The following is a 24,020-nucleotide window of genomic DNA, read 5'->3' on the forward strand; positions in this document are numbered from 1 at the left end:
AGATACCTGTTCCTGACTATAATTTCCCTTAGTCCCACTGAAGCACACAGTAAGCGCATCTCTCCAGCTAAACGCGATGTGTGAAGAACTGAACATACGCTTACACCAGCTTACTAAATCATTGAAAAACTGCCTCATGTGACATTTGTAGCAGCGCAGCAATGGATTTCGTTCACCCAATAAGGTGAGGCCATTCATGTTCATCTTTACACTGGGCAGAATTTTTACATATATTTCAACGTTCAGACTTTGAGACTTTAGTTCTTAAAAAAGAACAATATGCATGATATCCATTCTGTGCCCATGGAAATTATAAATTAAACAAGTGTCTTGTGAGGACTGTACCTGTTCAATACACTCTTTTGGAAAATAAAGTTCTTCTGTCTGGGATTTTTGTTCCCATTCCACAAGCTTACAAAGGTTTATTTCCCCACAAAATACAGCTGTGTGATGTTCACTATTCGAAGGGAAAGTCAGACTAGGTTGCATTTCTTAAATGTTTATCTTATTAGCAATCAAGTCTCATGTAGCTGAAAACCAGAAAAAACTATTTTGCTTTTTCCCACCGCCACTGTTAAAATTCTCCAGCCAACTGCAGCTCGTAGCATTTCTATAGTTGGTTTCACCGTTACCGGGCTCCACCAGCCCTGCCTCTGCCGGAATTCTACACAAGAAACAGAAGGAGAGCAGTTGGAAGTGTGATGACGAAACCGTAACCAACATTAGCAAAGAGAATTAAAAGCGAGCAGTGTGCCTCTGAATGACTCTTCCTTATTTTAAACCTGACTTGATTCTAACTGGAAGAGGGTTTGGTTGGTTTTTTTTTTTGTGTTAAATTTCTTCAAAGGAAGAAGAAACAGCTGTCAGGAGCTGGGAATTTTGTGCCAGGCTCGGCAGCTTTCCTTCTTTTACCTTTACCAAATGATGTAACCTCTTGCAGTATATAAAAGGGAGAAGAACAGATAAAAGGTAATGTAAAGCATTCATTTCTACTGTCATCCGAAAACTTAAAATTTAAATGCATTATAGAAAAATGTGTATTAACACGGTGTACTTTGACAACAGTTCATCCTGGAGGAAAGTGCAAGAGTGGAAAAGAAGCTTGCCAGAGCACTAGTACCTGTTTTGAAACCACACTTGTGTAACACCCAGCGGGTCCTTCCTGAGCGACTGCTACGGGCAGCACAACTCGATCTGCTCGAGGATGCAAACAAATACGCAAACACACAGGGACCAAAACTTAAAGCAAAGGATTAATTTCGCACCTTCTTGAGAGGAGACAATAGGTGGCATATAATCAGGGATGTATTCCTTCCTTTCTTCCGCATCTTTACTTCCCGGCTGGGGAAACTGCAGGACATTGTTCTTGCTGACGGGAAACGAAGGGATTTGATGTGCGAAAGTGACAGGTTCGATATTGTGTATATAATCTTCCAGCTCATGCAGGTTAACCCCCATAAGCTTGAAGGCATCACCTACATCATCCAAAATTGGATCTGTGCGGCCATCTGTAACAAAAAAAAAAACAAACAACAAGAGAACAACATTTTCGCAAAAAGCCAGTTTAAAAAAAAATAATTGACCTGCAGGTCTACGCTTAGAGATTACAACCCACTTCGGCTCACCACCAATAATGGAGATTATGGCCCCACAGTTCTGCCGCGTTTAATGTTCGTTGGGCTACACAACAGGCTAAAAACACACTCTCATTTAAAAGTGTTTTGTTTTGATCCGTATCCCTTTGTTTCAATTCATACCATTAAAAAGCTGCACCTCAAGAAGCAAATCAAACAAAACCGAGGGAGCCGCACCAGGCAGCTTTACCTGGCAACAGTCAATTAACACCGTGCAACAACGCTTAAAATAGTTTTCAATTTCAGAATGTACATTCAAATGAACAAAACAAGCCCTCAATATTCAGAAAGTGCCCCTTTACCAGTATGTAACAGACTACATGTAATTATTACTAGAAAAATCAACAACTTCATTTTGTTGAACCAATTGTAGCTTACGGGTAGCAAAAAAAAGAAGGTATCTGGTGTATCTTTTGATAACAAAAATACTTCACGTAGTATCTTTCCACCAGATGAAATCTCCAGGCTTCATAAGCTATGAGTCACTTTACCTACCGGTTAGATATACCTCCCGCATGAAATACAGGAATATTAAGTAGTGGTTTGATGAGGAGAGAGTATTTTATACTAAACTTTGGGGGCTGATTTTCTCGGGTAAAATTTAAGTTTGACTCTACAGCAAAAATCTTCTTTACAAAACACACAGTGAAACCTTACTGCCCGAGCAGTCAGGATCTTTATTTAATATGACCTCCAAGAAAACAGTCCAAGAAGGGATGCAGGGTGTTCTACACATACAATTTGGCTCAAAGATTTGAACTATGCAGAGCAGAAATCCTCCAAGTGCCTTGGTTTCCCTGACCCGACAGAGGGAAATCCCTCCGAAGGCCTCCGGAGGGAGAACTGGGCACCTGGCTTTGGTGGCCAAGGCACCGCTTTGAGACTCATCCTAACTTTTCATAATAACAATAACACAACAAAAGATGCCTTAAACCCTAACAATGACTTTTTTTTCTTTTAATTCAATAAAATTATACTGAATTATTAAAATTCTATACAGTTGGCTTATGAAGATATTACATCCCTACATGATGATAAGCTGTGATTTTCTTTAAAAAGCAATTATGGAAAACCAGCCCGTGCTTATTGAAGGAACACAATCGCTATTGTGAAGCCCCAGCTTCGGAGAACGGGGGGGATGCTCTTTTGTTTGTCCTTTAACCTAATCTCTTCTTGGTTTATCTTGAAGCCGAAGCAGTCGAGCAGGCGGGTTCTCACATCACTGGATGAATTCAAACCCCCAGCCAACTCACGCCTGCAGGTACATTTAGAAAATAAGAATTTTGTTCTAGAATTTCTCTTCTTAGTCTTGCAGTGAAGATAAGGGTAATACTCAGATTATGGTTTTGATTCTCAGCTCTGTAACACTGGCCTCTTGTGTGACTCTGGGCAAGTTGCTTGTGTTTTAATTCTCTCCACAGCTAAAAGGGAGATCAGACCAAGTTATCGCCTCCTTTGTCCATCTCTATTTAGAACATAAACTCCCTACGACAAGAACCATCTTGGATTTTGTGTCTGAATAATATTTAGTACAAGTGCAACACTAGTTTCCCCTGCAGACTCTAGGGACAGAGAAATGTGGAGACTTATATAAACATAATTAAAGGTGGATATCACCACTCTGGAGTAGTTATTGAGCGGACAGAAGAGTGTTTTATCCATAAAAACTTAAATTTAGGTAGTTGACATAACTGGGAAATTTTGTGTTGACATGAGAAATGCAGAGACTTACATAAATACCATTAAAGGAGGATACCACCACTCCGGAGTAGTTACGAGATACCTATAGTTATTGGGCAGACGGAAGAGTGCTTTATCCTTAAAAAATTAAATTTAGATAATTGACACAGCTAAGAAATTTTGCCTTGTCACTTTTAGTTGCTCTTCAGACTACAAGGTACCTTTGAATTTACTGAACCATTTTCTATGGCATCAAGACTTAACACGTAGAAGCTGGGACTGCGAATTCAAAAGAAAAACTTAGGGAAAACTTTTCAAACCTTTTCAACAAGCCCAGAAGTAGAGCATATTTATTCCCCAGACACTCCTGAAATCACTGACTGTGCTGTTTGCAAGACAGACAGATTCATGGTGAGACTCACAGCACTCATTCTCAGGTGGGCATTGCCTAGACCTGGGAAGCGTACCCACTGGCACAGACACACACCATACTTGGGTCCAGCTTCCCTTGGAAGAAAAACCAAGTTCCGGGCAGGGAAAATGCTGCAAGAGGTTTCCCAGCTGGACAACGTGGGGCACGGGACTGCAAGGTGCACCAACACCACCTACCCCATTACTGGGGTTTGAGTACCTCGCTCAGCGTGTGCCTCTTGACACCAGCACCGGCATCCACTCAGGGTGAAAGTCTAGTCCAGTTCATCACTGCGATAGGAAAAGGTCTTCCTAGATCTACACATGATCTTTTTAACCTCCAAAAACGTGTACTGATGTGATTAGCAAGCGATAAATGCTAAAAAGCACTTCTTCCTACAAGTGCTTATTAAGAACACGTGGCAGAGAAGCAACTACTAAGTGTAATTGAAGCATGGAAGTATTAAAGCAACCACATCCAAAACCAATTATGTGTGTTAGAACGCAGGTTCAAAAAAAAAAACCTGAAGAAAAATCAACTTTCCCATGTCTTTGCCGTTTGCCTCCAAAGAGACAATGCCAAGACATAAGTTAAAACGTCAAGGCCAAGTCATAAAAGCTAAAAAAAAAAAAAAAAAATAAAAAATGTAAACCTGTAACTGTCACAGGGACAAAGAGGACTGGTCCTTTAACCTCTTCTTTTCAAGAAAGAGTGTCCTCAGTGGTAAAAGTGTACAAAAAAAGTTTCAGCCCTGTATTCATATCTATGTTTAAATCAAAAGACATCAATTGGAAATATACACAGCACAAAAATGTATTAAATGTAATTTCAGGTGATTTATCAAATAAAGGCTTGTGCCTTCATACTTATATTTGAACAGTTTAGCATTCCTTTTCTCTCTCCGTTTAATAAAAATCCACAATAATAGCAGAAGCCAGGCACATGAAAGAGAATGCTGACAAACATGTAACACACTCTCTCCTGATCTTTCATTCAGTCTTAGGCTTTTTTCTGTACGCAAATGATGCCAAAAAAGAGTTTCATTTGTACATACTGAACTTGTCTCGATATTCTTCAGATATTTGTGTTATCCTCAGTTTAAAAATTCAGATGCTGAACCCTCCCAGTGAAATAATTAATCCAGTGTCACACAGCAAGTCAGTATCAAATCACAAACAGCTTTGGAGCTTTGGTTTCCAGCTTCTATTCCCTATACCAAAACGAATCAAATAATATCTGTTGTTCTGATTAAGACCATTCAATCTCGAAACAGCTCATCAGAAACCTGTGCGAATGGCTGTGCAGTTACGATACTCTCAGCTTCCCTATGAATGAGAACAAACACCGGGTGTGGAGGAATCTGCACACAGAAATGGATCCCCCAAAAAGTAGAGCATCAAAAATACCAGCAAACAGAATCCACGCAGAGCTGAGTATTCGGGTGGGAAGTTATCCAGCCCTCAACACTGCTGATTAACCCAGTTGTCCACAAGGACAACCAAATCAAACAGAATATGGGGGCAATGCACTAAGTCCCCTTCAAGCAATAAACGCTCGGTCTCGGTTTGTGGGGAAAAGGAATTTTTAGAAGCCTAGTTGTTTTTGCAGAAGTCACAAGAATTTCTCCAGAAAACAAGCTGATCAACCCTCATGTCATCCAAAGAAACTGGGAGGGGGTCAGTGGGCGTTAGGGAAAAACTATCTTGTTTTCCTTAAATTCTTAAATTGTCAAATTCTTGAATTATTAAAGTCTCAAAATAGCTGATTTACTTTTGTCAAGCTCACCCCCAGCACCTCCTCCTTCCTGGCTCAAAGTTCATGTGAAACAGGGAACATTTAATGAGTGTACAGAACAGAAGAGCTTTCAGTTTCATGCCAGGTTTTTTTTCAAAGGGAGCAACTACAGCTCTGTAATAAATATATATTGAGAAAAATTAATGAGTCACTACCCATGCAACATGTACAGTCTATTATAAATAGCTCAGCATTCACCCTCATGTCTACAATAAAAGAAGTATTTTTTTTTAATTTTATTTTAACTAGCAAATTATTAGGTATAGCTCCTCGGTATTTTTATTACAGCCTCTGTCACAGATTCCTTGTGCTCAGGCACATCACTCAACCCTGTATTAAATACCCGTGTATCTACACTGAATAGTTACTCCAGGATAACTCTTTCAAACCAACAACACATCGCTTCCATCCAGCATCCACAAGAACAGTCAGAGGCATACACAGTACATTATTAAATAAGTACATATGCCTTGCTGGAGAGCATTTAAGTGGGGGAAAAGGGTCCTATTAATGTAGTTACCAGGCAGGCAAAAGCATCTTCTTGCTATTGCTGCTCGGAGCCTGCTCTTTTTCCTGGTAACCTCATAAATGTCAAGTGGGAAAAAAAAAAAAAAAAAAAAAAAAAAAAAGTTGACCTTCTTTATTGGTAGCCAGTGAGAAGTTAATTAGCTTAAAAACATCAACATTGAAGGTTATCAGGACATAAAGAGGTACACTGCTTATAACAAATGTTATGGGCCCTGAAGAGATACTTGTTACAACAGTCATTCAGCATGAGTAAAGGGAATCAGCTCATTTAAACTCATCATCAAAATCTAACACTTTGATAGAGATTACCATTGTATACTGGATATATAGTGTAGTAAGAGTGAAGTAACTTAAAAAAAAAAAAAAACAAAAAGAACAAAAATGAAAAAAAACATACAAGGTTTTAATTAGAAAGAAATAAAGAGTTGGTTGATGCCAGGTCTATTCTCTCCACTGTCGTTATTCCCAGTGAAAATATTGGTCTGCTGTTTGCATTCTCCAAAGCAGAGATTCGCTATAATGAAGTTAAGTTTTCCTTGACCGGAGATTGTGCAGTGACACTGGAGCAGGTTTTGAGCCAGGTCCATCTTGGCAAAACATTTTGCAAGATCTGACATTTTTCCTTCCAGTTACAACATTGTGCTCACAGATCAGAGCCTGCCTTTTAATATAAATGCAGTTGAATTATTAATATAACTTTAAATATATTTAATATTATTTATATTTAATGTTATTTTTATGTATATATATGGAATTAGGTTTAGGTAGTCCTGCGAGGAGCAGGGCGTTGGACTCAATGATCCTTACGGGTCCCCTCCAACTTGAGATATTCTGTGATTCTATGTTTACACAAAAATAATCTTAAAAAAGTAGTCACACAAAATGAAACTAAAGGGCAACTTTTAAGCTTTATTTCCTCACTGTAAGCAACTTTCAGAAGAAAAAATTTAACATTTAAAAAAAAATAATCACAACATGTCCAAACATATGCTCAAGACCGAAAATTCCAGAAAAGAGTACCAAAACCCCCACTTCTAGATCCAACACAACCCTAAATTAATATCTAGTTTATTACTCTTCTACTTTTAACAGCATATAATCTACATTTGTCCTGCTGAAATATGCCCAGGTGCCCTCAGTGATTAAATTTACGCAGCTTCTACCTGGTTGTCTTTTAAAGCAATGTAGTAGAAAAATCAGGCTTTTTTAGGGCATAAACCATGACTCCCCTCCTCATCCCTCCCGTGAATTACAGCACTCACATAAATATACAGGAAACTGAATTTCCTTACTGGAAATGTGCTAAATTAAGAGGTAAAACACAACGTATTCCGCATGTCTATAACGAACCAGCCCACTGCCAAGCTAAACTCTTAGCAAAGAAAGCAGATACCGTCTGTCTCCACTGGACAGTTCCACAATGTTAAAAAAACCCCCAACGTATACTAGAAAATCCAGAGCAGTTAACCCAAAACACCAGCTGTGCCACCACCTCTATCAAACCATGTGAAACGTGAGTGCAAAACAAAGCTGCGCCTCACAGAGAACTTTTCCCTTTTCACCTCTGCTTAAAACAAACAACAACAACAACATAGAACTCTGCTCCCAGAAACCTCACAATGTCAGTTTGGTTTTGTAGTTCAATACCTTAATTACATACTCCAGCACTGCTTTTCAAATATTTTATTTAAATTCTAAGATAAAAACATGTGTGGAGCGTACGGCATATTGAACAGGCTTCCTCTTACAAGCTTTCTGCAAATTTTAACAGCGTAACGCGGTGTACTTTAACAGGAAAAACCCTTATTTTCTCCCCTGTAAGTTCACTCTCTCCTCCACCCCCAACACAGTATTCAGAAGCATTTCACGGCATCAAACGCATCTCAAGCCCGTTTGGCAAATCCTTTTGCAGCCACAGAAGCTCCCATCAACTCCAGCTACCACAAATGCAAAGAAACAACAGCAGAAAAGTAATGAAAATCTTGAATGTAGCTCTGCTAATGGAATGTAACAGCTGGAACAAAGATCTAACACAGCTGGGAAAGCCATCATTTTCTTTTGCAACTGAGAAAATACGCGTACGGCAATGACATGCTTTTCAGAGCAATACCACACCGTCTCAATTACGTCAGAGTAAATCCATTCAGCTTCGAATACAAAGATTATGTCCCTCCAGCTGACAACCCTGCTAACTCAAACCCCACTGGTTTGACTTTGAGATAACACACTGACAATAAAGATGCTACAATTGGAATTTAATTAATTCCACTTATGCAAAACCATGGCAAAATTCAGCTCATTCATCCAGAGCTGGGTTTGTACTGTAACTTATTTTAGGAGAAAAAGGAAACAATTCCGAAAAAGCAGGGAGACATCAGCCGAGCGTTAAGATGTCTTTTTATAAACCTTTTAAAGAAATAAAGACAGGAATCATTTTAGGAGAGGTAAATACAAGAAATACCGTATCACTGGCATGAAAACAGCATATTCCCCTTCTTCTCCACAAAAAAAAAAAAAGAAAAAAAAAAGAAAGACTATGATACTTCCTTCTCCATTCATAGAGGGGAAAAAATTAATTCCTTTCCCCACTTTCAGTGAGCACACCCAAAGCAAGAGGGATACCTTATTTCTACGCACTTCCACTTCCTCAAACACCGCAAGTAAAAAGCTGTATTTTCACCAATTCTGCGGCTTTTCCTCCCAGCTTCACAAACGCTGCAGTACCTGTGGCAGACGCAGCTGAGCTCAGGGGGGGCAATGCTGCTGAAAAACTCATCTCTTGCACATGCAGTCATCCACTAACAAAACCATCATCCCAAAATTTGTACTCACCATGTCAAAGGACAGCTCTGACCCAGCCTAGATTTAGCTCCTTTTTTTACCCCATAACACAGTTCTCCCCAGCTCTCTCTGTTGTCCCCTTTAATCTCTTTACAGATAATTTCCGTTCAGATTGAGATACAGAATTCACCGGTGCAGCAGGTGCACTGGTGCCGCTGGTTTAATATTGCACAGTCCCATTTCCAGACTGACCACACACAGCTTCACATCCAACTAGGTGTCAAATTTGCTGAAAGCTCATACGAGGAAACCTACTCAAACTAGAACTCAAAAAGTTTGCAGCAATATCACTAAGTAAGTGCCTTCTGAACTCAGTTAAAGCGGCAGCCCCAGACTCGATCTCAATTATTCCTAAAATCAGGAAGCAGAGGCAGGACCAGGTATGTTCACAGCATCACTTTGCTTGATGGGGATCGCTCAGCAGTGAGAACTTCTGCTTCAGAGGGGAGGCATGAGCACAAGCAGCAGCACCTTCAGGCCACGACTGCTCCTCTCCTGATCAAGCTAATCTCACCATGCCTCCTGCCTGACCTGCAGGTCTTTGCTCCGCACACTCTCCAAATTTCCTCTTGTAGAAGAACACAACATTACCAGCTTTCACAGGCTTGAGGCTGCATCCACCACCAGTTGACAGCAACACATACAGGGACATCAAGAGCAACAAGAAAGCTTCTATAGGTACGTTGGTGATAAAAGGAAGACTAGGGAAAATGTGGGCCCTCTCTGGAAGGAAACAGGAGACCTGGTCACCTGAGATATGGGACAAGGCTGAGGTGCTCAATGACTTTTTTGCCTCGGTCTTCACTGAGAAGGGCTGTAGCTGCACCACCCGAGTCACAGAAGGCAAAGGCAGGGACTGGGAGAATGAGGAACTGCCCACTGCAGGACAAGACCAGGTTCAAGATCATCTAAGGAACCTGATGGATAAGGGGAGAGCAACTGACATCATCTACCTGGATTTGAGCAAAGCATTTGACAGTCTGGCCCAACATCCTGGTCTCTAAATTGGAGAGACATGGATTTGATGGATGGACCTCTCGGTGGATAAGGAACTGGCTGGACGGCTGCACTCAAAGAGTTGCAGTCAACGGCTCGATGTTCAAGTGGCAACCTGTGACAAGTGGCATTTCTCAGGGGTCAGTACTGGGACTGGTGCTGTTTAACATCTTTGTCGGCGACATGGACAGTGGGATTGAGTGCACCCTTGGCAAGTCTGCTGATGACACCAAGCTGTGGGATGCCATCCAGAGGGACCTGGACAGGCTTGAGAGGTGGGCCTGTGCAAACCTCATGAAGTTCAACACGCCAAGTGCAAGGTTCTGCACCTGCGTTGGGGCAACCCCAAGCACAAATACAGGCTGTGGGATGAAGGGATTGAGAGCAGCCCTGCCAAGAAGGGCTTGGGTGTTAGTGAATGAAAAGCTGGACATGAACCAACAATGTGCACTTGCAGCCCAGAAAGCCAACCGTATCCTGGGCTGTATCAGAAGAAGCGTGGCCAGCAAGGCAAGGGAGGTGATTCCGCCCCTCTGCTCCACTCTGGTGAGACCCCACTTGGAGTACTGTGTCCAGCTCTGGAGCCCCCAACATAAGAAGGACATGTTGAAGTGAGTCCAGAAGAGGGCCATGAAAATGACCAGAGGTCCGGAGCACCTCTCCTATGAAGACAAGCTGAGAGAGTTGGAGTTGTTCAGCCTGGAGAAGAGAAGGCTCCAGGGAGACCTCAGTTCCTAAAGGGGCTACAGGAAAGATGGGGAGGGACTCTTGATCAGGGAGTGCAGCGATAGGATGAGGAGTAAGGGTTTTAAACTGAAAGAGGGGAGATTTAGATTAGATATTAGGAAGAAATTCTGAGGGTGGTGAACCACTGGCACATGTTGCCCAGAGAAGCTGTGGATGCCCCGTCCCTGAAAGGTTCAAGGCCAGGCTGGATAGGGCTTTGAGCAACCTGGTCTAGGGGAAGGTGTCCCTGCCCATGGCAGTGGGGGTGGAACTAGATGACATTTAAGGTCCTTTCCAATTCTAAACAGTCTATGATTCTATGATACTCCTCTCATCCGCAGTTGCGACACCCTCATTAGCACAGCTCCCACAACTCAGACAGAACGGCTAGCAAACTTCTCCATTTCTGCAGTTCAGGGCTGCCATCCCTGTCACCTCTCCCATAACCTCCCACAGTCCCCAACCCATTCTCTAAACTGGTGGTAGCTACAGTAGCCCCAAATCCACCCCCCAAATCCAGCCCCAAATGACCCCGCTTCCTCTAAATACCCTCCTTACTGCCAGACCCAACTGTAGCAGCTCTGAGCTCTGCCCCAGGGGCTCTCCAGGACTTCCCCCTCCACATGTACACACAGACACACAGAGCAGCAGCAACTCACAACTCTGCAACTCCCCAGCATGCCAAAGGAAGGGGAAACATGTCCCTCTCGGCACTGGAGGCACAAGCAGCCCTGTTTCTTTGTGCACACACAGCCTATACCCATCCCTTCAGGGCACCCTTGCTCCCCCCAGCCTCTCCACTCTGTGCTCCCCCCTTTAGCTTCTCCCCAATACTTACAGATCCCGGTCATTTGCCCTGCTCAGTACCTCCACTGCAGGCTGTGCAGGGACACACACAACCCCAAGGGACACACAACTTCATCCTTTGTCACAGTCCCAGCAGTGATACTTTTTGTCCCTTCCCCATCCCGTTCACACACACACTCCATACTCCTATGTGACCCAGCCAGTAGTCCTTGCTCTGACTCCCAGAACTCCTTTCTTTTCTCCCACTTGGTATAAACTCAGCCCTTCCACAGTCCCACCCCAGCACAACCTCACCCCAAATCCAGTGAGGCCCTGGGCATCCTGCCTCCCACCATCACTCCCAGCTCCTTCGGCATGTGCCTCCTCAATGGCAGCACTGGCTAATTCCAGTCCCCCACATATCCAGCCAAACCTCTTCCACTGCACCCACATGAGAACACTCACACCTCGTGCCACGCGCACTAAATTTACCCCCAGCCCCATCCCTCCCGTTATCCATACCACATACTCCACACCTCCCACATGCAACCCCATCACCTTCCCACATCCTGTGCACTACAGCTCCATCTCCCCAAAAAACCACACTCCACTGCATCCCTGCCTTCACACACTGCAGCCCCACACTCCCCACACACACGTTCACAGCCCCACAGTACAGTCGCTTCCCCCTGTACACACACATCCCTAGCCTCACACATATGGCCCCATGCTGCCCTGGTTCATGTCAATCCCTGACCACAGCCCCCTGCCTGCCCCCATACATGCACGGTAGCCCCACAGGCACCACAGCCCCACCTCATCCCTATATAGATCCCTGACCCTGCACAGCACATGTGCCTCCCTGGGCAGCCATAAAGCCCCACACCTCCACATGCACCTCCAGCCCCACAAATCACTTCCCCCTTTACACATATATATCCAACCCAGAGCACTCCAGACCCAGCAATTGCATTTCCAGACACATCTCTCCCTCCCCGTGCAGGTGATTCCACTCCTCCCAGGCACACGTCTCGGACCCCACGCACTGCAGCTCAATCTCTTCATTCCTTACACACCTCCCACAGCAGGGGTTAACATCTCCCACCTCCCTGCCCCATACACCCAGCCCAAACCCTTCGCCCTACAGCTTCAGCACTTCCCCGTGTGCCCACATCCAAACCCTACACACACATCCCCACCTGCAGTGGGGCTCCACAGCCTCCCCAGCATTCCTACCACGGCACAGACCTTGACCTGTGGGTAAGCCAGGACAACACAACAGCAGCATCACGTCCTCCCATGCACACATCCCACCCATAAAGGGGCTGACTACCGCTTTTCCTCTCTCAGTACATCCCCTCCAGATCCATCAGACTACAGCCTCAGCAGCAGGGCCAACAGTCCCATCTCCCTCTCCTGTACACATACCCGGCTATGCTGCAGTCAAAGAAAATGGGGCAGCAGCCTCATCTCCCTACACCCCAGACCCACTGCCTCAGAGCACCATTTTCCTCAAGTCCACAGCCACAGTTCCTCATCCGTGTCCACACTCCAGATCCACCACCCCACAGCCCACTTCTCCCTCGCACTAAGGCCCCTGTGCACCAGGACTGTCCCACAGCTTCCCCCTTCATCCTCTCAGCCCCCTGCACTGCCTCGCAGCCCAACTCCCCTTCACCTTCCCCCAGCTGGAGTCTCCCATAGCCCACCTCCCCACAGCCCCCACCACTGCCCCACAGCCTGATCTCCCCCATGGCCCCCACCACCGCCCTACAGCCTAATCCACCCCCTTGGCCCCTGCACGACCCCACAGCCTGATCACCCCCATGTCCTCACCTTCCTCCACAGATATTTTCTCCATGTTCTCTCCCTACAGAACTGGCCCACGGGCCACCTCCCCATCCCATCACGACACTGACCTCCCCCATGCACGTACCTCGCACCCGCTGCCCCACAGACCCCAGCGCTGCCCAAAGCCCACCTCCCTATGCCCTCCTGTCACATTTCCCTGACCCTCCCCTTGCAAAGCACCCTACAGCACTGCTCTACAGCCTCCTGCCCCACAGCTGCCCTCCCCACAACCTCCCTCCCCATAGCCTCCCCTCCCCACGGCCCACAGCACTGCTCCGCCGCCTCCCTTCACAGAATGGCCGAGACTGGCAGGGACTTATGGAGGTCGCTTGGTCCAGACCCCTGCTCAAGCAGAGCCACCCACAGCCGGCTTCCCAGGACCGTGTCCAAACGGCAGCAAGCCCGTCCTTCGCCACAGCCCCTCTCCCCACAGCACAGCCCCCTACCCCCCGGCCCGGCCCGCACTCACAGAGCTCGCAGTAGCGGTGGCAGCCCCGGCCCAGTCCCTGCAGGTACCGCTGCAGTACGTCGGTGAGGAGGTCGCAGGCCGAAACCTGCACCGAGTCCCAACCCAGCGCCTGGCAAATCTGCGCCACCGACACCCGCAGCAGCCACCGCGAGTAGGTCTCGCACATGCCGGCTGGGCTCGGCGCGGTGCCGCCCGGGGCCCGCCGCCCGCCCTGGGCCGGGAGGGCCGAGGGAGGCTCACGCACAGCCCGCCGCCGCCGCCATCTTGGCGCCGCGCCTCCCCGCCGCCAGCGCCAGGCCGCGCCGTTCCAGCGCCGAGCGCATCGAGCGGGGCGCGGTGCGGAGCGGCGGGGCGCATCGAGCGCTCGGCCATCGGCAGGGCGGGCGGGACGGAGGGGTCATGGCGGCAGCGGACGGTAGGGACACGGAGCGGAGCCGTTCGAGTTCCACTCCCACAAAAAAAAAAAACAAAAACGAAATCGGGGTTTTCTACAGCGCTGTGAGGAAAAGTTGGTGTCAGGCGGGATTTCGGAGCGCTGGAGGGACCTGGGCTGGGCTTCCCCAGCGGCGGGCGATCGCGGCTCCTCCGCAGGCCCAAAGCGGACGAGCAGGGGCCATTCCCGTGAGGCGCTGGAGCAGAGCCCAGGCGCATCATTTAAACAGGCAGCAATGCCACCGGTTACCAGAAAAGTAAAATTATTCATCAAAACTGTTGATCCGAAGCCCCGTAATTTTTTTTCTCTTTCCAGCTGGATGGGGGATGTGGATGTCAGCCCTCACCATCACTGGGTTTTCCCTCTGCTGTGGGACCCAATGCATCTTCATAGTCACAGCAAACGTTTGCTGCCAAGACCTTGCAATTAAATCTTTTGGGTGAAGCTCCGTAATGGCTCTTCATGCTAAATGGTTGGATGGCCACATCCGAAGGGTAGGGGCCAATGGCTCAATGTCCAGAGGGAGATCGGTGACAAGCGATGTCCCTCGGGGGTCCGTATAGCGATCAGCACTGTGCCCTCAGCACAGGAGAGACATGGACCTGTTGGAGCGAGTCCAGAGGAGACCATGAAGACACTCCCAGGGCTGGAGCCCCTCTGCTGTGAGGACAGGCTGAGAGAGTTGAGGTTGTTCAGCCTGAAGAAGAGAAGGCTCCAGGGAGACCTTAGAGCCCCTTCCAGTACTTAAAGAGGGCTTATAAGAAAGACAGGGACAAACATTTTATCAGGGCCTGTTGTGACAGGACAAGGGGTAATGGCTTTAAACTAAAAGAGGGAAGATTTAGACTAGATATAAGATTTTTTTTTTACAATGAGGGTGATGAAACCCTGGCCCAGGTTGCCCAGAGAGGTGGGAGATGCCCCATTCCTGGAAACATTCCAGGTCAGGTTGGATGGGGCTGTGAGGAGCCTGTTGTAGTTGAAGATGTCCCTGCTTGTGGCAGGGGCTGTGGTGTAGATGGCCTTTAAAGGTCCCTTCCAACCCAAACCATTCTATGATTCTATGAATGTGGGATTCAAGGACTGGGAAAGAACTTCCCTCTGTGGACGTGCTACTCCTTAGGTACATTGACCTGACCTGGGCTGCATGGGAGGTACGCCTGTGTCTTGAAGGGGGGAAGGCTGGAGGTTGCAGAAAGGATTTCCTTGCCTGTCTGAGGGGAATTTGAGGACGCGTTGTGTGGGGGACGAGGAAGGGAACAGCAGGAGAGTCCCTGATGGACCCTTGGCACACCACCGCTGAACCAGACAGGTCCTGCCCAGGGCCCACAAGGCAGTTTCCACTTTGCCAACCATTTCAAACAGACCAGTGTTTCCCTGCTCAGCGTTATACGTGTCATCCCTCTCATCTGGGATGACAGGAATGGCTGGCTGGCTGTCTCGCTGCACCCAGCAGCTGCACGGTGGTGACAGCAGGCCAGGCAGCCACAAAAACTCAGCAGCTGTAGGAAAGCTTTGGCAGCGGGGTACGGACCTTGATTCACGTGCCATCAGGTCAGGAAGGTGGTGGGAACTGCTTTAGAAAGCCATCAGCAGCCTTAAATTATTCCTTAACGGGGATGTAATTTCACATGGAAGAGAATAGAGAGGGTGGGTAAATTTACAAAGGAAAAGGGAAAAATAAGCCATCAGGAGTATCTAAAAAAAATGGAAGTTGTTTAAACAACGGGGCTAGCTCTCAACTAAGTTACCATCTACTGTCTTTAGGCTTGCACTTCCAAAGCAGTGCTTCCTGCACTTAAGTAGAAAAAGTTACAAGAAAAAGTGATTTAAAAAGGGGTTCTATATAAAATTATGCTTAAAGAATTACAGATTCCAGATTATGACAACCCGGAATTGCTTTCTATGGTTACACTGCACCACAACCATTTCTTACTTACAATTCTGCTATACTCTTGTTTTTTCCATTTCATCCTTTCTCACATTCCTGTCATACCCAGCGAGTGCTGAGAACTGCGGTGTTACTGTATTTTATAGCATGCAGATATACACAAATACACACACACAGAATTAAAAACATTTTGTTTCAAGGAGTAACCACGTGAAACCCAGATATTCAGACACCGAGAGCATTTGCGCCATGGACAACCAAGACTGTTTGTTTCATGTAGGTCATTTATTGTAAGAATTTACAGATTTCTGGGGCTTTACCACTTCACAAAATAACAGAGCAGTCTTGTTAACACAGACACAGGCAGGTTAAACCATATGCTCAGATGAGCTCTTCTTCACCTGTAAGGAGAATTGAAGCAAATTTAAACCATTTTATATATTTTTTTTTCATTTAAAACTTCTTTCTCCTCCAATTAGAATACTGCACCTTACTAATATTCCTTACCCCCCGCCCCCAAACTCTTTATCAAGTCTATTTTTCCTTGAAGTTCTAAATCTTGAATATGCTTATTTTGCTATGGAAACCTCTTTAGATAAAACGTTTTGGCTATAGACATTTTAAAGTCATTGCATAAGGTCAGGACGCTATGAAAAAATTAAAACAGTAATTGCAAATTAATATAATAATCCAGAAAAAAAACCCACAGAAAATTATGTCAAATGTGGATATATGCTGTCACGGACATATTTTGCTTAAAATTATTGACAATTAAGAACTTTTTGTTCAGACAGATTCAAACTAGCAATGGGCAGTTTCCCAGCTCTTTGGGAAGAGTAGTTTGTCTGACCAACAACACTGAATTCCTCATTTGACTTCAAGATTGTCTGTGTTAATTCATTTTAAAATGCAATCTAGTTTCTAGTTCATAACTTTACCTCTTGGATTTGGCTGAACCGCTTTTTCCGATTAATCCCTGGTTATGGTATTACGAGAAAAAACAGAACAAGCAGGTTAGGAAGCAACTCATGCAAATTCAGGCAAAACTATGCACGTATTTATAACCATAAATGTATTGTGAGGAGCACAATACAGCACGTAACTGCAGTAGGGTTTGTATTCCAGGCAGTTTGTAAACACATGGGATATTAACACATGTATTTGCATCCAAGTATAGCACAAATTTTTAGCTGTTAGATGTAATACACATTAGCTACACACAGTTACAACCTGTGGTCTAAGCCCACATGTTTGTAACCTGCAGTACACACCTTCACAAACCTTCTTTCTCGGGGAAATAAGCAAAATACTGAACTTAAAGTAAAATACGCATTCAGCACCAACTGACCCTGGAAATTCCCTCCTCCTTCCAACCCCAGCCCCAAGCTCTCAGCTTCTGACCACCACCACAGGCTCATTTATCCAAACATATTGCAGTCACCTCAGATGCTCTCCCCCACCCAACTCTACTGGGCTGTTTGAGCAGAGCAGGACAAGCCCAGGGAGGAGTGGGGAAATCCACTCAAAATAAAAAAAAAACCCAAAACCCAAACCCCACCGCCTATTCAGGCAAGGATGCGTGATGAGGCTAAAGATCTATTGTACCAGCTTTTTAACTTTATCTGGCCAAAAAAGACTGCCAAACTTCACATTTGTTAGTAGAACTGCGCAAGCCGAAAAACTTGGGAGTCATGCCCTAACCTTCCCTGCTAACCAGACTGAAGCCTGACGTACAAGCACTACGTGACTCCGCAACAACTCCTCTTTCACGTTTATACAGGTACTCACAGAGCAGCAGCACCAGAGATGATCTCAATAAGCTCCTTGGTAATGACGGCTTGACGGGTACGGTTGAATGTCAAGGTCAATTTGTCAATCATCTCAGCTAGAAAAAATTACAGTTGGAATTTAAACATATGGTAACTATTCAAATACAGATAAAAGAGAAGTTGTACGGACAGAGTATCAAATAGTCTTGTAAATCCATGCAAACAATCGAGAGGCTTACTGCACTTTAAATTCTTTTCCTCTACAGATAACACTACTAGTAGACGATCTAGAAACTTGACAATTTGACTTGAGGCATCAGAGTTAAACACCTGAGGAACAGCTGACAGACTAGTAAATACCATGGTACGACATCGCTTAGTTTAACATAACACAAGTATGCATTATTTGCTTTCAAATTAGATTTCATTGTCAATTAACTGCATTGGTATTACCTTCAAGTTACTGTTGTTCTGGCAAAGGGAGCCAGATTTTTTTGAAATGTTTTTTTTTTTTCGATTTTTTCTTTTTTTTAAAAAGCAGAAGATATGTCTTTCTTTCAAGACAAGGTGGGCAGCAGAGCGTCAGGCAACAGTTCCAGGTAGCCCAACTGCACATCACATTGGCTTCACTCAGTCACCAGTACCCTTTGTGCAACGCCACCTTCTCACAACTGAAGTCTCATCCCCACGCCACACTCAAAGCTCGCAGCTGTCTCCCACTAGTCCCAACGGCACACTCTGCACTGCACTCACTTGGGACACCTTCCAAGGAATACTTGTATATTCTCAACTTGTTGCATGACAGGTGGTAAAGTATTTAAAATCATTGTTTCAGTTTCTCCACCTTTAAATTGGTGCAGTAGTAACTACATTTGGCTCACAAGTAGGTACAGGCTTAAAAAAATTCTGTAAATCCTCAGACCAGACACATGAGAAGAGTGTAAAGAACACCTGGCAATTACAAGATTAGTTTAGTATTTCATATTCTTATTAAAGAATCTGTTATTTCACTTCCAGCTACTGAGTCTTGTTTGACTTGACAGCAAGCCCCCTATCTAGGGACTAAATAAACTCATAAGTTCAGAGAAGAATCCCAGTTGAACTGACTCAAAATGGAATTAAGAGAGAAACCAGCTCATTTCTTACCATTTTGGGAATTACACAAAGGGAGGTCAGTACTTTCACGCTAAACTACTGACATCCTGGGAAACCCGCAGAGTAGACTTACACGCGTTCTTGCTAGCGTTGTCCATAGCGGTCATCCTAGCACTCTGCTCGCTGGTGGTGGATTCTTTCAGGGAGTAGTACAGAATATTTGCTAGTGTAAATTCCTGGTAGTTTCTCAGCACATCAGCATCAATATCATCATAGATACTTAGGCTTTCTGTAAAATATGAAAGAGCAAACTTAGAGACATCCAAGATACATTACTTCTAGCAAAACAATACAATGCCATGCGAAAGACTACTAGGCTAGCCGGTCTCTCTACTTAAGGCAAAGCAAACGGATTTTCTCTACATACTATGTATACTTTCATAATCTCTCTGCTATTTAAAATTTCATTAAGTATTTTATGTGTTTTAATTCAATTTAATACTAGTAAAGTCAGGTTCCGACCAAGGCAAAATACATTATTAGTGTATTACGCTTAATCTTCCTATACAATGCTGCAGAAACATTCTATGATATTTTTACCTAGTAGTGCAAAGTCACTCAATGCCCAGGCCATTCAGTGCTGTAAACATTCAGACTGACAGAGTTTTGCATACACACAATTCTTGCTTGAGAGAGAACGTCAAACCAAAATCAGTAGGACCTTTTCTTTTAACCTCCCTGCCTCACAGCACTTTGCTAAGTCAATCTTGTGACTGCCGAGACAAAACAATCTGTTAAACTTACAATACATGCACCATAATAAGATGTTTTAATACCATATTCCAATGTTCAGAGTACTTTTTCTGTGATTTATCAGATCACATAACTAGTGGATTCTAGTTCACTACTTACCAGAACCAGCAACTGTTTCAAGGGAGAAGATGGGTTTTTCATCAGTCTTGTAGGAGATGACAGACCTGTATAAAAAGAGGGTAATAGAGTTAGTTGAACCAAGAGCCTAAATTGAGTGTTTAAAACCAAACTAGAATAGGAAACTCCTGGCCTTCCAATCCCAGAAAGTTTTGCAATAATCCTGATGAAGAGATCTCAGACACCACATGAATGTAATGACGTGCTGACTGTTGATGTAACAGCACCCACTATACACAAAGAGAATTGCAACCACAGCTATTAAAAAAAACCCCAAAACAATTCTTCACACACAAAATGCACTCACTCCTCAAGAAAGAAAGTAAACGTGACAATTCACAATCAGTTTTCATATTATTTCATCAAGCCAACGTGCTGTTCAGAGCCTTCTACCCAATATTTTTGCAGTGCAGTTCCAGTTTAATCTTACCTGAACCGATTGTAGATGACAGAGCCTTCATCAAATTCATACCCAGAGTTTAACAGCTCTGAGGCAATGATTGAAGCATCTCCAAAGCTTGGAGGTCTCCGTCCAACTTCCTTGAATGTCAGCAGGAAGTAATTGCCATGTGTCCTGCAGTAACATCAAATCTGTGTTAGAACAAGCAGATGCTCTTGTGGCAGCAAGACTTACTCAGCAGCGTAACTTACTATTGTTCAGAACTAAGCATTTTATTGAATTAGGGTGTGAGAGAAATTTTGCTTTTTTTCAGTTAAATTATAACTTCATGCTGAACGCACATTTGTAACAGTGACAGAGTTGCTAGCTTTCAGACTTTTATTTCAAAAATATAATAGCGCTGTGCAGCAGTTTCACAAGTGTCCAGATGACCAAAACCCCTTTTAGCATATTTGCAGATCCTTTTTTTTAAAGGAACTTGAATTTAGCACAGTTCTATTAAATGCAATTTCCTGCAAATGCCACACAGCTTTCTGAGCAGTCTTGAAATTTCTACTGCAGAAAACAAACAAAACCACCAAATCAAACCCTTTCAGGGTTTGAGTTTCGGGACCCATCCTTTTTACCTCTGAAGTAGGCCTCTGATCTTGTCACCTACTCCAACCACCATCACTTCTTTCCCTGCATTCGAGAGGTTGGTGATCTCATTCTTCAAGGTTTTAGCAATAGACGTGTGGATAGCACCACACAGACCTCGATCAGAGGACACACCAATAAGGAGGTGCTTCTTCTTGTCTTCAGGTGCCTTTATTTCTGCTTTCTCATAGAGAGCTAAAAAAAAGATGGATAAGTTATTCAAGGGTGCCAGGAAGTAAACAGGTCACGCCAAAATACCTTTGACTTATTCTAACTCAAATAATTTCTAAAGGGGTTCCAAATCTCAGCCAGATAAATTTTCACTCCTTCACAGTCATCCAAGTTTACACATAATCTGACCAGAGGTGACAAAGAAACAATTCAAAGCCAGCCACGTCTCTGCATCGGATATCACACAATCAGTGTCGTTACTTAGTTAAGTTCACTCTGCAAGTCCAGTGCGTCGGGAGCACGTCCAGCCCAAGTGTTCATAAGGAGCTTTGGCAGTAGCTGTATACGCTACAGAGATAGGACACAATTCCATTAACAGATAGCAGTAGTCCAGAAATTCTGAGCTGTGATGCTTTTATGACTAACAAAACCAACAATGCAACCACACGAAGTTAAAAAATTATCAGAAATCATAATGAATTTCACCTTTGAACTCTTAAAAATCACTTTTCATAAACTACTTGTAAGTAATACTCAAGGTGGCCTAGAGATGCAAATTCTTTTGGAAAAAAACATCTAAACGTTAAAAAAGTCTAGGCATTTTATCACCACCATGAAAGCCTTCCTCTTCTGTTCCCACATCACACAGTGCAAGAGTCTTCTCTCACCCAGTGCTCCTGTTCCATAGACTCTAGCAGGCTTCAGCTCCCTCTCAGCTCTTGCGTATTTTGCTGCAGAAACCATCTTCATGGACTTTGTAATTTTCTGAATGTTCTTGATGGACTTCAAGCGCCTGGTAACTACAAGGTTAACAGTTGAAGGTCATGGGCTGTACTGGGTGGGCATAACGACATCAAAACCAAGCAATAAAATGCTAGTAACAGCCATCCAAAAAATATCTTGCCAAGTTCCTCAAAGAACAATAAATACATAAACAAATAATGCACAAATAAATCTCATAAAAGACCTTAGTATTTACATTAAGAAAGTAGTAAGAGTAGTAACCTAGCTAACCCAAATGCATCTTTACAATAGGTGTTTTTTTCTTCTTCAGACACAACATTTATTTATTATTTAGCCCAACAGAAGATCTATTTATTGTTCTCTTTCCTTCCACTGCTATCTGTTTCACAAATATATCATTTAAGGTATATTGTCATCTTTTCCCAGACTACAAGGAGACAAAACAAACAAAAAAGACCCCAGAGTATGAAGACACAGAATAAACTTCCTCCTCTGTTTAGACCATGGCAAAATGAGATTCATAAAAATACTGACCTAAAAAGAAAACAAAACAAGTGTCCTATAGACAAGCACAATTCCAAGGCAATATCCCTGTATAAGAACTTATGAGGAATGGCTCAAAGAAGCATTATCAAAGTTAAACCATTCAGTCAACCTCTCCCCCCGTTGGAGAAACACACGGGGAAATAAATGTTAACAGAAAATAAATTCTCAAAGGTGAGCAAAAATGTGGTTTAGCACATATAATAAAGTTATTCTAAAAATATGTTTGAGTAAAACTATATTGGTTCGACGAAGTGACATCTAAATTAGTGCTGAAACCATTTTAAGCAATGCCTTTTCTGAAGGACACTTGTTTAAGATAAGAAGTGCTGGAGGCTCATATATCAATGTTATGGTGTATCTCAATCAACTCATCCAGCAGAGGCTAACCCAAATTGTATTTTAACATATGGTTTTCCTGCAACACCTTCCCTCTCTCAAAAGCAAACAAGACCAGTACTTACTGTCTTTTAGGGTTGCCATATTCCTGACTTGGCCCCTGAAAATGAATGCACGATATATTAGGGTAGTTCACTAGTTCTCCAGCAAACCACCTATCAACGGCAGGTCCCTTTCAGAAGGATAGAGATTTAAGAATTGCTGTTTCTTAAAAAGCATCTGTAGTAGGGACAAGCCCCTCTAAACCATGCCTTGTATCCAGACCTTCCTCCCTTCTCCTTATCTCCTGTGACACCATAGATCATTTAATACATTATCCACAGCCTTAGATAATGGCACAATGTAAACGAAGACCAGACAGCGTGGCATCAGAAGGGTACAATTTTCAAAAAATGTAACTGTTTTTTTTAAAAGAGATTAAAATGAAGCAGAGGAGGCGACACCATTTCCTGACAAGAACAGAGTCTCCTTGCACTGCCTGTCATCTACAAAGCTGTCCTTTTTACTCCTCTTGCTTCCCCACTCACCGTCCCACCCTGGCTGAGCGCCCTTTCCATACAAGCTCCTATCTCCCCCTCGCCCCCACCCAAGGACAAGGGGAAACGGCCTCAAGTTGCACCAGGGAAGGTTCAGATTGGATATTAGGAAAAATTTCTACACCGAAAAGATTAACAAACATTGGGAGAAGCTGCCCAGGGAAGCTGTTGAATCAACATCCCTGGCGGTATTTAAAAGACAGGTATAGGAGGTGCTGAGGGACATGGTTTAGTGGTATCTTTTTTGTCAGTGTTACGTTGATGGTTGGACTCAATAATCTGAAAGGTCCCTTCCAATGTAGACCATTCTATGATTCAGCCGCCGCTGACAGGACGGAGCCTCCGTCCCCAGCAGGTCACCGCCATGCTCCCGACAGGCCGCCTCCCCTCAGCCTCACGGTCACCGCTCCCCTAGCCCACACCGGAGCCCACAGCACCTCAGGGGCCGGCCCGGGCGGCGACCCCGCCACCCGCAGCCACACCACGGCTGAGGGCGGACGGTCGCCCCCTGAGCCCCGCGGGGCCGGCCCGAGCCGCGCCACCGCCCGCCCCCACCACCGGGACGCCTCCCCCCATCCCTACAGAAGCCTTCCCGGCCCGTACCCCCCTTCCTATTACCATTGCGGCTGGTAAAGCGCGACGGTGGCCCCGCGGGCGAACATGGCGGCGCTTACACCACAGCCCCGCTGAAGGTCAGCGCGCCCGCAACGCGCATGCGCGCAGTCGGGCCCAGCGGCGGGGGCGGGAAGTGCTTCC

General features: G+C 44.7%; 2 protein-coding genes across 5 annotated transcripts in view; both read right to left on the bottom strand.

The window, feature by feature from the left end:
- The window catches only part of TAF3 (TATA-box binding protein associated factor 3), a 127,204-nt gene extending 113,197 nt beyond the window's left edge, over positions 1-14,007 (bottom strand). For both annotated transcript variants that reach the window (XR_010069593.1, XM_063323653.1), the window contains exons 1-2: positions 13,718-14,007; positions 1,266-1,508 (exon numbers count right to left, since the gene is read on the bottom strand). Coding sequence is in view for 1 of the 2 variants with exons in the window: in XM_063323653.1 (XP_063179723.1) it covers positions 1,266-1,508; positions 13,718-13,883 (409 nt within the window). In the remaining variant the exon portion in view is untranslated. The remainder of the gene's footprint in view (positions 1-1,265; positions 1,509-13,717) is intronic.
- Positions 14,008-16,307: 2,300 nt separating this feature from the next.
- Positions 16,308-24,000, bottom strand: ATP5F1C (ATP synthase F1 subunit gamma). 3 transcript variants are annotated; one of them, XM_063323661.1, is made up of 10 exons: positions 23,883-24,000; positions 22,794-22,828; positions 21,711-21,842; positions 20,862-21,066; positions 20,266-20,409; positions 19,818-19,882; positions 19,039-19,194; positions 17,830-17,926; positions 16,980-17,017; positions 16,308-16,442 (listed from the first exon to the last, which is right to left on the bottom strand). In XM_063323661.1, the coding sequence occupies exons 1-9, from the start codon at positions 23,924-23,926 to the stop codon at positions 17,011-17,013; spliced, it is 885 nt and encodes a 294-aa protein (XP_063179731.1). In that variant the 5' UTR covers positions 23,927-24,000; the 3' UTR covers positions 16,308-16,442; positions 16,980-17,010. The 3 variants fall into 3 exon arrangements, with proteins under 3 accessions (XP_063179731.1, XP_063179732.1, XP_063179733.1); XM_063323662.1 differs by lacking the exon at positions 16,980-17,017; XM_063323663.1 differs by lacking the exons at positions 16,308-16,442; positions 16,980-17,017 and having other exon boundaries at positions 17,826-17,926.
- Positions 24,001-24,020: the final 20 nt, after the last annotated feature.

The sequence above is a fragment of the Chroicocephalus ridibundus genome, chromosome 1 (genome assembly GCF_963924245.1).
Source record: "Chroicocephalus ridibundus chromosome 1, bChrRid1.1, whole genome shotgun sequence".
Classification (NCBI taxonomy): domain Eukaryota; kingdom Metazoa; phylum Chordata; class Aves; order Charadriiformes; family Laridae; genus Chroicocephalus; species Chroicocephalus ridibundus.